This window comes from Carassius gibelio, chromosome A2, assembly GCF_023724105.1.
Source record: "Carassius gibelio isolate Cgi1373 ecotype wild population from Czech Republic chromosome A2, carGib1.2-hapl.c, whole genome shotgun sequence".
In the NCBI taxonomy this organism is placed as follows: domain Eukaryota; kingdom Metazoa; phylum Chordata; class Actinopteri; order Cypriniformes; family Cyprinidae; genus Carassius; species Carassius gibelio.
This window is the reverse complement of record NC_068372.1, coordinates 19,841,542-19,854,800: the sequence shown is the minus strand read 5'-3', so window position 1 is coordinate 19,854,800 and position 13,259 is coordinate 19,841,542. Positions and strand designations below refer to the sequence as shown.

At 38.3% G+C, this 13,259-nt stretch overlaps 1 protein-coding gene across 12 annotated transcripts in view; it reads left to right on the top strand.

Moving 5' to 3' along the window:
• Positions 1-13,259, top strand: part of amph (amphiphysin) — a 24,863-nt gene extending 11,604 nt beyond the window's left edge. For 2 of the 12 annotated variants that reach the window (XM_052617835.1, XM_052617859.1), the window contains exons 8-26: positions 827-902; positions 2,145-2,227; positions 2,986-3,124; positions 3,306-3,428; positions 3,526-3,627; positions 3,785-3,808; positions 4,077-4,103; positions 4,457-6,160; positions 6,454-6,486; positions 7,097-7,138; positions 7,492-7,650; positions 8,049-8,102; positions 8,668-8,715; positions 8,964-9,017; positions 9,276-9,317; positions 10,852-11,082; positions 11,446-11,619; positions 11,832-11,933; positions 12,012-13,259. In XM_052617835.1, the coding sequence (XP_052473795.1) occupies positions 827-902; positions 2,145-2,227; positions 2,986-3,124; positions 3,306-3,428; positions 3,526-3,627; positions 3,785-3,808; positions 4,077-4,103; positions 4,457-6,160; positions 6,454-6,486; positions 7,097-7,138; positions 7,492-7,650; positions 8,049-8,102; positions 8,668-8,715; positions 8,964-9,017; positions 9,276-9,317; positions 10,852-11,082; positions 11,446-11,619; positions 11,832-11,933; positions 12,012-12,116 (3,322 nt within the window). In that variant the 3' untranslated portion in view covers positions 12,117-13,259. The remainder of the gene's footprint in view (positions 1-826; positions 903-2,144; positions 2,228-2,985; positions 3,125-3,305; positions 3,429-3,525; positions 3,628-3,784; positions 3,809-4,076; positions 4,104-4,456; positions 6,161-6,453; positions 6,487-7,096; positions 7,139-7,491; positions 7,651-8,048; positions 8,103-8,667; positions 8,716-8,963; positions 9,018-9,275; positions 9,318-10,851; positions 11,083-11,445; positions 11,620-11,831; positions 11,934-12,011) is intronic. The other 10 variants (XM_052617908.1, XM_052617851.1, XM_052617846.1 and 7 more) reach the window with 10 other exon arrangements.

The following is a 13,259-nucleotide window of genomic DNA, read 5'->3' as shown; positions in this document are numbered from 1 at the left end:
AACCAGAAAGCATAAATGACTGAGATAGATTCCTAACTGTTGCAGACATCAATGGCTGAATCACTTTATATTTGTATTATTTAGAATTTTAGGGTTCTAACTGACATGCAGGCGTGAACTGAGGCATTAAAGCTTATAGGAGCAACTTGCAGATATGATTCTGCATTCTTTGTTTCAAAAGGATTAATAAGCTTTACTATTTTGCTTGATGTATTAATGTTTGAGATGCAGAGGTTATTTGACTTTGGATCTCTTTTCACTCGTGACCCTGGACAACAAAACTAGTCATAAAGGTAAATTTTATGAAACTGAGATTTACACATCATCTGAAAGCTAAATAAATAAGCTTTGTTAGGATAGGACAATATTTGGCTGAGATACAGCAATTTGAAAATCTGGAATCTGAGGGTGCAAAAAAATAAAAAAATTGTCTTTAAAGAGTTCCAAATGAAAAAGTTCTTATCAATGCATATTACTAATCAAAAATTAAGTTTTGATATATTAATGGTAGGAAATGTACAAAATATCTTCATGGAACATGATTTTTACGTAATATCCTAATGATTTTTGGCATTAAAAATACATACAATGTATTGTTGGCTATAAATATACCCCAGCGACTTAAGGCTGGTTTTGTGGTCCAGGGTCACATATATGTGGTAAAATGTTGTTGATATTTTAAAACAAGGAATTCTTAAACTCTAAATGTCATCATCAGTGTCCATCTGTTTTTCCTTTTGTACACCATCCAGATGCTTCTTCAACATATTGCGCACTTGTTGGAGGCCGGAGCCTAATCATTATTCTTCTCCTTTCCTCTTTGCAGTCGGGTGGGGTTCTATGTAAGCACCTTCAAAAACGTCTCCAGCCTGGAAGCCCGATTCCATAGGGAGATCTCTTTTGTGAGTTAGATTAATTTCTAAAGCTCTTGAAACTGTTAAACATGATGTTCCTCCTAAATGTCTCAAACAAAAACACAAAGCACATGTACCTCCTTGTGAATCATTCTTGTTTCTAGACACTTGTGATTGACATCCGAGGAACAGTTCCTGTGGCATGAGGGTTTATAGAGGCTACTGTGTTATCAAGAGTGGTTTATGACAAAATTCATGGCTTTACATAGTAAGATTAGGAGCTTTGTTTCTGATCCATGTAGTCAGTCAAAGAAAAGCTCTAATGCTTCGCATGAAATCTCATTTTTGATTCAAGCTGCTAGTTGTGCAGCAATTCCTCATGAAAGATGGATAAAGTGTGTGTGTGTGTGTGTGTTAGTTTTCAAAATTACAGAAGAGACACTGATGAGCTGTTGAGTGATATTTCTAGGGCTGTTTAACTCTTAACAGTGTGGGAGAACAACTTTTTTTAAATGCACTGCCTGCTCTACATTCATCCATTAGATAACTCTTTAAATACTCTTTGAATATTGCTCCAAATACTATGTTCTAGTTTTCTATTTATTATATTTATTTTATACTTATTTATTATAATATTTTTCTAATGTTAGAGACATTAAACAGTAGTAAATTGTGCCTCTTTAGATCCACATCTCTCATTTTGGGTCCACACTGAAGGTTATAATGTTTTAGTTGTGCACTCTGCATTGGTAGATTATGTTTATTATTAGACACAGCATGTTGCTGTCAGTGGGCATCTATGCATTGTTAAAGACGTTTTTTTGCCAGAAGGGTTAAACAACGCTGCTCTGCAGAGGAGCTACTGCAAAGTTCTGCTCTATTTGTGTCAGTGTGATCCGTATAGAGGTCAATGCATCACTCTATTGACGCATGCATTATTTTTACTTTTATTGAAGGAATGAAAACCATTTGTATTCCTTTATTTCACATTAAGAAAAAGCCATTTGAGCATTTGGTGTTCATGAAGGTGATGATGAATTATTATGAACGTATTATGATTTGCATAATTAGTTTTTATTAATGACTGTGAGATCATGTACAAGTTTATGCCAACAAAAAGGAATGAAAATAATACAAATCTTAGCAGGCGCAGTATCACATTCGGTAGTACCACAGTACCTGAATGACAACATTTATTTCACTAAGGTTGCCTAAGGCAAGTCATTTTGCTTTAGCTCTTCTCATAATTATTTTTTTCCAATGACTTCTTTCTCTATGTTTTGGATCCAGCTCTGTCATAAGCTGTATGAAGTGATGAATAAGCTCGCTGAGCAGCACTCGGACAAAATGTTCACGATCCAGGGAGCACCCAGGTAAGGAACAGTCTTTAACCTCCATTAACCTCCCTGCACAGAATGCACTTATTCACTGATGGCACTAATGGTATATATTTTTACCACTTTCAAAGAAGATAAGAAAACGAGATTATCGCCATAATTCTGGCTTTTAATCAAATATTTATATGGTTTGGCTCTGTTCGTGTTCTTTCCTGTTACAGAGTGAAACGGTAAGTGGAATCACATCGACTGTTAGTGTATGTAAAGACATGGGAGGTTTACTTCCTCTAAAGTGTTCTAAGTTTAGAAAGGAAATTTGAAGAACACCTTTGTTCTTTGTGAAAGAACACCTTTGAGTAAGTAAATGTCCTGTGGTTTGTAGTGCAGTGCAGCACTGTGCTTGACGCAGATGATGATAGTGTTTAGTTTTGTAGATCTGGTAGGTGATGAGTAATTATGCAGTAGATGTTTCTCCTTCGCTTGTTTTAGTGAATCTCACTGTAGGTGCATCATTACATCGAAATATAGCTTCACAGTGAAAAGTGGGTGATAAGCAGAGCACATTGTGAAAGAAATGATAAATTTTATGGTACTTGGACACAATTGAAAACTTTGATGAACTGAGACCATCTCTTAAATAGTTCACATAGCAAAGCACGGATATGTTGCTTGCAAGCTGCCCTTCTTAGAAATCTCCCCTAAGAGCTCTGATATAGTGAAAATAATATATTCAGAACAAAAGAAGCCATGATGAGTTGGCAAGATGTTATTTGTGTGTCATTTTTGATTGACAGCGACTCAGGGCCACTGCGATTAGCGAGGACTCCCACCCCACCTGATGATGAGAGCCCTGACAGCAGCCCAGCTGTCAGCCCCAACCACACACTTAGGCCCACATCCCCTGGCCCACCTCGACCCAAATCACCTTCACAGGTAGGTCTGAAAACCCTCCAAGTCCTGCAGCATTGAGAAGATGATTCAAGTAGTTAGGAAGTTTGTAGTATATAATCATAATGTGTAGCACTAAAATGAGTACAAATGATCTCCTTGACCAGTATTTGTGAGGTTTTGATTTGCGAGGTTCAAAGGCACACATGATATCTCTTCATATTAGCTCAAAATGGGACCTCCAAAACCACCTCCTCCAAAAGTTACTCCAACTAAGGAGCTCCAACAAGAGCAGATAATTGACCTGTTCGATGGAGGGTTTCCAGAGATCAGTGTTACGTCACCACAAGTGAGTGAGCATTCACTTATTTTCCTGGTAATGTGGAATAAGAATAATATCTGCTAGTAGTTACATCTGCAGCATTCATTTTATTTTCTTACTTTAGCCAAACGAAAAACCTGGAGAATCTCTCCTGGATTTGGATTTTGATCCATTCAAGCCGGATGCCAGTACACCTATCGGGCAGACCCAATCACCCATATCTCAGGTCATTCTTAACACTTTGCTTATTTTATAAAATAAAAAAACTTGAGAGTGACAGGTCAAATGAAAACTTTTATGTCTTAGCAATCATTTTTGTTTATATAACATTAATCAATCAGTAAGGAAATGTTGGCTAAATTATTGATTTGTTTGTCTTACAGACACTTCCTTGGGATCTTTGGGCGGTAAGTCTGCTTTCTTTGCTTGTACTCCCTGATCTATGTGAGCTGATGCAAAGGAGAGAAATCTTGGTGCTAATAGTAACTTGGTGACAGAATCCTGTCTCCTGTCCTGATGTCAAAAGATGTGGTCTAGATTTGTAGTCTCTTAAGACAATAAATTTGCACTGACATAAAAATGTAAATTCACTGTAATTTTATGACAAGATCAAAGATGTTCCTCTCGAGCATTAATTTGACAGCAAATACCTCTGATATCTCTGTTCATTTCTAGGGAAATGCTGCAGAGCCTGCACAGCCCGTAAGTAATGAATGACAAGAGTGTCTTAGTAAAAAGCAATTGCAAATGTAATTAAAGTTCACTGCCAGATTTAACCTCCAGCTTTCAAGACTTTGGACAATTGGCTGATAACTTCTTAAATGTTCATTTATTCATTAACTTTACAAATTAGTCCTGTCCTCCATTTCTCCAGTGTGACATTGGATTGTGGTTTACACATTTTTATATACGATGGTTTTCATAAAAGCTATTCCTACTTAGTTTCTTTAATCTGTGTCTGTCTGTGACAAATCTGTCTCCATCTTTGGTGGCCCCCATCATAAGGGAAACTTATTTGCATAGTAACCACTTGTTACCTTTCTTTCCTTGACCAGGCTGCAGATGCTGGCTTCACTGCCAACTGGGCAGCTGACTTTGGCTCTTCAGCCACTACAGGTACAGAGGAATTTGGAAATGGTCAACCTGCAGTGGATGAGCAGGGATGGCCACCTTCCGAAGGTTGGCCTACAGAGGCAACATCACAGCCTCCAGAAGAGGCAGCCACAGATGAGGTTAGAGCCTGGAATCCAGAAAACTATCTTGAGCCAGACCCAGACTGTGATCCCTTTGCTGTGGGGGGTGATGAGGCCAAGCAACAGCATCCAGGACAGGGGAAAGAGAGTGTAGAGGAAGGTCAGACAGACTGGGCTAAAAATCAGGTGGAATGGGCAGAAGAAAAGGCAGGTTGCAGGTCAGAGGAGAGAGATGCAGAGGAGACAGTGGGCTTGCAACCAATGCCTGGAATCATATTCACTGATGAGTTTGGTCAGGAGATTCAGGATACCACAGAGGGCATAGGGGGAGATAGTTCCAGATGGGGTCTGTCTAGCCAGGTTGATCTAGATGGATCCGGCTCAGAGTACGAGACTGCTGAAGAATGGGGTGATGTCCCAGGACAAAATAGTGGGTGGGTCAGTGCAGATGATGAGCTTGAATGTGCCGAGAATGAGAATCCCATTGTGGCTCCAGAACAAGGCACTGTGGCCAAAGAGTGCTTTGCAGATTGTGGCACAGGTGATGGTGTCCTCGAGCAGATTACCCCTGCTGACTCTGGGTTCGGTGGTGATGCATTTGCATCCAACTGGGATCAGCCTGAAGCAACACCATCTGCCTCAGAGCTTGAAAATGAAAGCTTGGATGAGCCACTTGCAGATCCAACCAAAGCAGGAGCAAATATGCCTCAAAATTTTCTTGAATCTACTCTGAGTTCAGACCCATTTGACACCGAAGGCAAAGATCCATTTGGTACAGGGGATGATCCCTTTGCAGCATCAGGGGATGACCCATTTGGGAATGTAAATGATCCATTTGCGACCTCGGACAAAGATCCCAGTGGCTTTTCTGGGAGTGAACCCTTTGTTACTACAGGCAGTGATCTTTTTTATACCGAAGGGTTATCAACGAAGAGTCCAAAAAGTGGGTTTCATTCTGATCCGTTTGCAGAGACCCAGCTAGGAGACAAAGGACAGTGGGCAGCGGACCCCTTTGCCACTGAATTTACATCAGACCCTTTTGCTACTGGGGGTGATCAGGACCCATTTGCTAATGAGATCACATCTGATCCTTTTGCCAGTGAAAGCGGTGGAGACCCATTTATCAGTGAGAACAACCAGGGGTGGGCAGGGGGTTGGGAATCCACCGGGACAAAGGAGATTATTGGACAAGGAAAAGACTCTGATGTCTTTGAGGACAAAACTGGATATGCCAATGGGTTTGCCCAGTGGGCAGCTTTTCCTGCACCAGCTGCAGACTCTGAGAACTCCAGTAAGGGCTCCTGGCAGGAGGTGAGTGATAGCAGTGGCTTCTTCTCTTCTGATGGCCAAGGAAACTTTACCGCAGGCTGGCCAGGTGAGGCTGTTCCATCTCAAGACCCCTTTACCTCCTTCCCTGGGCAACAAGACACCTCTAATCTTAAAAGTACCATTGCAGAGGAGAAGGTCTATCATAAAGAGCCAGAGAACTCAGACCTGTCAGAAGACGAAGTTGCAAACCGGAGATACGGAAAGTTATACCAAGAAATAGATACAGAGCTGGAAGAGGTACCTGACTTCCTGCAACTCTGCTTAGTTTAGTGTAGATTAGACTACAGCAAGATACTCCCCTCTTTTCCTGCAGATGAAGTACTATTTTCCTGTTACAAAACCCTTCTGACCCTGGAACCCCTCTCACAGCCCACAGTCCCAAGACCTGTTCTCCTCTCTCTCCTTTGCTTGCTTTCATTGTTTGTTGTTTTTGCTAAATTCAAGTAGAATTTACAGTCCTCCAAGTGTGTGCAATTACAATACATGTCTTTGAGGGTTTACATGCTAATTATTTATTTAATTCGGTTTAGGTGTCCAACAAGGATTTTAACGGATTTTCTAAGGTAAATAGGATCTTAGAAAGATTAATCTAACTTTTTAATAGATTAAAAGAGAATTCATAATGACATTATGAATAACTGACAATGTGGCCAATCACAACAGCCACATTGTCCCAACTGATTGTGCTTTCATAATGGCATTGTAGCAATGCTTAGAATTGGTTGTTTTGAAAAAAAAAAAAAAGGATGAAAAATTTAAACAAATTTAAGAGCATCTTTAAAAAAGATAAGAAATGATGGATCTCATCATTTTCAACAAAATTCAACCCCCAGGGAGTTTCAAAAATATTCCTGACATGTATTTTATGAGTAACAAATACAATTAATTTTGTAAATGATGACAACAATTTTACAATGAACATGTAGAACCCATTGATAAAAATAACTGTGGCCCTGCTTTAATAAACCAAAAGCTGTTTTATATCTAACTATGATCCCTACTAATTCCTCTTCCCCGAATGATCCATTAAACCATTTCTCACAGGAATTATAAAAACAAACAAACAAACAAAGAAAAAAACAGTCGAACGTAGCTGATTATACTTTTTCAGATTTTATACAAGTAAATTTGATTTGCTTAACTCTATCTTTTTAATTCTCTGTTATTTTTTAGGAAGCAACAGTCCCAACATTTGTGGCCGACTTTGATAAGATGGTGAGTAGACTGAAGTAACTGTAATGGTCTGTACTTCTTACTTAATGGGTGTCAATTGGCATTTTTATTTATTCCCATGAATATTTCCATGAATATATCTTTATTTTTTATTTTTTCATTTTTCCTCTTTTTATTTCTTCCCCTTTTGTAGAAAACTGTTTTCATATTCATTTTTATCAAGACAATTTTGTCTCAAATTCTGACTGTACTACGTACATAAATACATCTGTCATTGCTTGTTGCAAACTATATATTTGAAAGTGTTTTTAAACCTAAGGGTTTTAATACTAGTCCAACAGTGAAGGTGTCATTGGACAGTCTTTCTGTTTGTTCTCTTATAAATGAATATAAAGTCTGAGGTTGAGGCCCCAGAGGGTGATGTAGCTGAAGGAGAAGGTGAAGCAGCCCCAGCCTCAGTAGCTGAGGGTGGGGAGGGTCCTGTCACCACTCCCCCTACAGACACACAACCGGCGGAGATCACTGCTTCAAGCCCCCCTGCAGAGACTGCTACAGTGAGTGACAAAGAGTTAAATCATAGACGTCATCAGTAAAACTGTCATCACCATCGTCATCAACGCCATTGTCAACGTTTTTACATCAGTGTTTTCCATCATTACTGGTATCACTTTCATCACTAAATCATCATCCTCATTATAGCTGTTGTGATCGTCATCTTAATTTACATCAATCTGTCAATACTGTTTTTATCATTTTTAATAACCGTGTTGTTAGAATTCGTCATCATTATCATCATCATCATCAGTGCATAAAACAAGATTATTGCCCTTGCTGTCATGATATGATCATCATGTTATATTTTTGGCTACATACGGTACATATCTATTCTCTCACATCAGATCAGAAATGAGCTGTAGTCATTGATCATATCTGTGTACTGTTGTTTATAAAGAGCACTGTGGAGTCTCCGGTGTCTGCGGAGACTGAGGCAGCTGAGCAGGCTGAGGTATGTACCTCTGAATAATCATTCTAAACAGTGCCTGCATGTTGGCCATATTACCTTTTGTATTTTCAAAACTCAAATGTTTTGGAAAAGAAAGTCTCTTGAGTTCTGTTATTTTAAACATATTTGATTTGTTTTAACACTGATTTAACAAATGTTTATTTTACATTATTGAGAGAATTGTACATACATATAATTGTTTTATTATTTTGTTGACATGTAGATTTTTTCCATAACACAAAATTGCATGCACTACCAGTGCGAGCTCTGACTTTTCTTTTTTTTCTTATGTATTAGCCAGTTACATATGTTTCTTTTAATGAGTTATTTTTATGGAGGTGAATTTTGAATGTGTTTATTTGTGTAAAATGGCATACCAAATATTATCATTTTTATTACTTTCTTTTTTTCATTTACACATGCTTTGGGGTCAGTTTTTACTATTGGTTTTATTTTTCATGAGCAACAGTAGGAGTCAGAAGCACAGTTATGTTGTAGATCTTAAAATAACAGTTTTGGTTGACCCTTAGATTAAATTGTTGATGAAAAAGTCTCAAACATTCTTTAGCTTCCAGTTGAGGACATAGAAAAGGAGCAACTCAGTGAAGAAGCCCCGGTAACTATAACTTATGTCCATTGAATGACATAAGAGAAACTCAAGTTATATGCAGCAACGTTGCATATGTGCTTGGTTACTGTATCTATCAAGTCCTTGTTCTCAGTAGTAATGCCTTTTGGCATTTGCAATGTCTCCAAATGAATATTAATGTATGAGATGTAAGATATGACAAGAAAACAGGTGGTGTTATTTGGAAATATAACATAAATTGGAGATAGAATGGATGTTTTTTTATTTGCATGTAGGATTCTGCTTCCATCCAAGAAACACAGAAGGAGTCACCTACAGAGGCGGCTCTGGTAATTGCATCCCTATATATTTAATGTTACTGCAGTACTGCTTTTTATTAGTAATAAAGGCCTTCCAGCATCACATTCACTGAGATGTTCATAAGCATCCAGGCTCTGATACAGATGGGTAGTAACGGTTATGAAGGCAAGCCAGACACTGGCATGACCAGAGACAGATTTATTGACTAATCACTGCAGTATGTGTCATTATTAATTTGAATAAATGAATGTGTAATGATGCTGACAACCACATTTCTTTGTGTGTAGGCTACTTTTGAGGATAAAGAGTCTCCCATTGAAGAGACTCCGGTAACTATTCAAGTCTAAATAAATAAACTAACTTTTATAATACTGTTATTATATTTTTATTTCATGTTATTATTCCAACATTGCTATTTAAATATTTACTGTATTTTTATTTATTTATTTATGTATTTATTTCTTTTTGCAAATTGTTTTGTATCATCGTGAAGCCATATGAAAATACTTTTTTTTAATTTATGTATTATTCAAACACTAATATTGTCAGATATTTCTTGACTATCTAGTTGGGTTTCCTTAAAATTTAAAGTCTTAATATTTTTTAGTGAGTTCTGCAGAATACCTTGTAGCGTTTTATAAAGAGTCTCAGTCTGATATTAAATCATCATCTGGCTTCACATGACACTTGGTGTGGTTACCAAACTGATGCACTGGGACAGGATGGTAGCCACATATGTCATTATGCAGAATGCTTTTTAACAGTGCGTGTTGATGGATGGAGACTTCTAACATGTGCTGTGGCATTAATCAGAACCTATAACCCATCTTTTTGTATGTGTATCTTTTATTTGAAGTTTTTGAGGGTATAATGAGCAGTTGCAACACCTGGCAGCACAACAACAAACACTGTCAGCTCTGACATAATATATTCTAATCGTTCCAAATGCAAAACTTTGTTTTTAGATCCAGAGCTGATTAGAAGGCTACTGCTGCCACTGTTTCTGCCATTTCTGATTGTACCTTTAATTGATTTTCATTTCATTTTTTCTTCCCTGGTCTTTTAGTTTTGATCCATAAGGTTGCACACATTGAATCCAGTTAAACAGAGATGATGTTATAACCTGATCATTCCCTTGCTTACTGAACCTTTAAATAGTGTCTTCACTGATGACTATTATTACCCCTCCAATCACCATGTTCGGTTTCCATGGTGACTGCATTCTTACATCACCATAACGGGCAGTAATTTTACATTCTCTCTTTCGAAGCACATTAAGTGACTAAGCAAGTGGAGCAAAAATGTTCGGGTATAAATATTATCTATGCATCGATCTATGTTTAGTTGAATCTGCATTCAGCCGCTTTGAATTGTATGGGGATTTGGAATTTATTTATGTAGTCCACTTGCTGAAAGATCAAAAATGGATTCCATTTTACCGTTATCCTTGGCTCGTTGTTGAATGAGTTATGTTGAGTTCTTTGATGAATTCTTCACATGTATATTGAGATCATATAGTCAGTATGATCTGAGGAATGTTCACCCACACTACTGTACTTCATCCAGTAGGCAGTGATCATCCACTATGAATCATGATCCCTGTTCCTTCATGCCGTCTGTTGAACATTTCCCCTAACCAAAGTACTTGACTTTTGGTGAAACTCAAGTCTGTTTTTTTCTGAGAACTGACTTGCCATTCCTCATCAGGGACAGTTTTAACCTCAGAAGTTAAACTGGTCCCTGCATCCTTCATTGTGACACTCTGAGTGCTCCCCTCCGTGGTTCTGTAAACCGATCCATCCACATGAGTGGCTTGTGTTGAGTGTTCAAACACTGGCTCTCACTCCTGAGCACCTCTTCCAGACTATAGATGCCAAACCAGAGGAAGAGGCCAGTTCACTAGAAGCCAAACCAGGAGATGAACCAAATAATGTTGAGCCCAAACCAACAGATGAACCAGATATGGTTGACACCCAACCAGGAGAAGTTCCTGATAATATTGAGCCCAAACCAGGAGATGCTCCTGATAATGTTGAGCCCCAACCAGGAGATGAAACCAGTAAGGAGGGTGCTGCAAACAATGGGAATGAGGAGGTAGATATTCACCTGTGATTCTGTACTTTGGTATGCAGGCCATTGACAAGACCCTGGTTTCTTTCTAACCGTTCTGGACTGTACTTTAAAACTCACTGAGACTTAATCACTGAATCAAAATGTCAGTTATTTTCAGCAATGTTTTACAACAAAGCCCCATTGTGCAAGAAAAGGGGTTATTTAATGTGATGTAAAATGTTACCCATTTTTCTTTTATTCAGTTGTTTTTATTTATTACATTAAGTATGTATTACATGTATGTGTATTATGTATCAAGCTGCTTGTCAAAAATGTACTTGCATATCTTCAGGTTTATTACTTGAGTTGCATGTTGAGTGATGCTGCTTCTTTGCCCCACCTCAGGAAAAGATGCCTATCCCTTCTGTTGTTATTGAGCCTGCCTCTAGTAATGAGGGGGATGATGACCGTGATGGTGATATCATATCTCCAGTAGCAACCAGTGGCAATGGGATGATCACAGAATGCCAGGCAACCAAAGACATCTCCTCTGGAATGCCTCCTGGATACCTTTTCAAGGTGAATATACTGTAAAGCAAACACAATTTAAGGCCGAATCCGGACGCATTGCACACTGAACTTAAAAATTTCCATGCCTGTAAATATCTTAAATATAATGTGGATATACAGTACAGTAACCTTAAAGCTTTCTCTGAGAAAAATAGCCCATTACAGTGTACAGAATATTCGGCCTAGCAACAAGATGAACTAATTCCTATGCTGTCCTGCAGGCTGAAACGATGCATGATTTTGAAGCAGCAAACCCAGACGAACTGGAGCTGAAAAAAGGAGACATTGTTTTGGTAGTACCCACAGAACTACCTGAAGATCAGGTAAGATTTGTCTTGACTTTTAACTTTTCTTATGATAAACGTAATGTGATTTTGTTGCTCATTTTGTTGTCTCTTCAGGATGCTGGTTGGCTCACTGGCATCAGAGAGAGCGACTGGCTACAGCATGGCACTTCGGCTCAGAAAGGACTGTTTCCTGAAAATTTTACGCAGCGTCTGGAGTAAATGACCTTCGGTGTGTTGTGAGAAGGCACATGGATCTGGACGTCTGCCGACCGAGCCACTCACTATAAAGTCTAAAGTACTGATGACATCTGAACTATCAGACTAGACAAACACCACATAAGAGGAAATAACACCATCGACTAAACGAAGCAAGAGGAGACAAAAATACTGTACCTACTCTGAGCATAAAGAAAATAACCAAGCATGATGTGATAGTATGGTCAACCTTTTCTCAGAAAACCAAGATCAAATCCCTGTTTTTTGTTTGTTTACCTGTGAGCAGCAACGAATTGATGTGTGCTTTGTTGGAACTCTGGTGACCTCCACATGTAATTCCTGTCTGTCCAAATAACTCAAGTGAAAGTTTCCCCTCTAAAGACAAAAAAGTGATCTTATCCTCTCTCTGCACCAAGCGTATTGTACTGACTTTGTTGCTCTGCAGCGAATTTTATCAGAATTTGTAGTGATATGATCTATTTAACCATTCTAAGTGTTACACGGAACTTAGGTGTTTTCTTTGAGATATTTCAGATATAAATGTGACATTGCATCAACGTTAGTGTTCTCTGTAGTTTCACGGCTGGCCGTGCGCGGCTATGGTGGTGGTATTTGGCATATATTTAATATTGACAGTTTGTGACCGAGACTTTCAGTGTTTATGCCAAATTAATCAAAGTCCTCTTGATGAATATGTGTTGAGTTCCTACAGCATGAGAAATGTTGTGAGAAGAAATCTGAAATATTGCACCTGGCTATTACAGCTTTGCAAAACACAACATGTAGCTCCCTATAATTACAGACATTATGTGTATTATATCCATAAGGACATGAACGCAGAACTTATCCTTGAATGGACGTGGGAATATTAATTTGTGAATGATGTTTTATGTTTGGAGAAATTGTATTTATTCAACTTTATATTTTTTAGCCAATGATGAGGGGGAAAGTTTGGGGTGGGAAATCAAAAAAATATGCAATATATGTCATTGGTTGATAGAGTTATCATTGTCTTCATCGTTTGGTTCTGAGACAAAAACTGCATCACTCCTGTGTTAGTATTGTTAGCTTCACTGTAGAGCATTTCTGTGATGTACATATCTGTGCTAATTTAACTGTAAAGTGAATAAAGAATAGTTCATATGA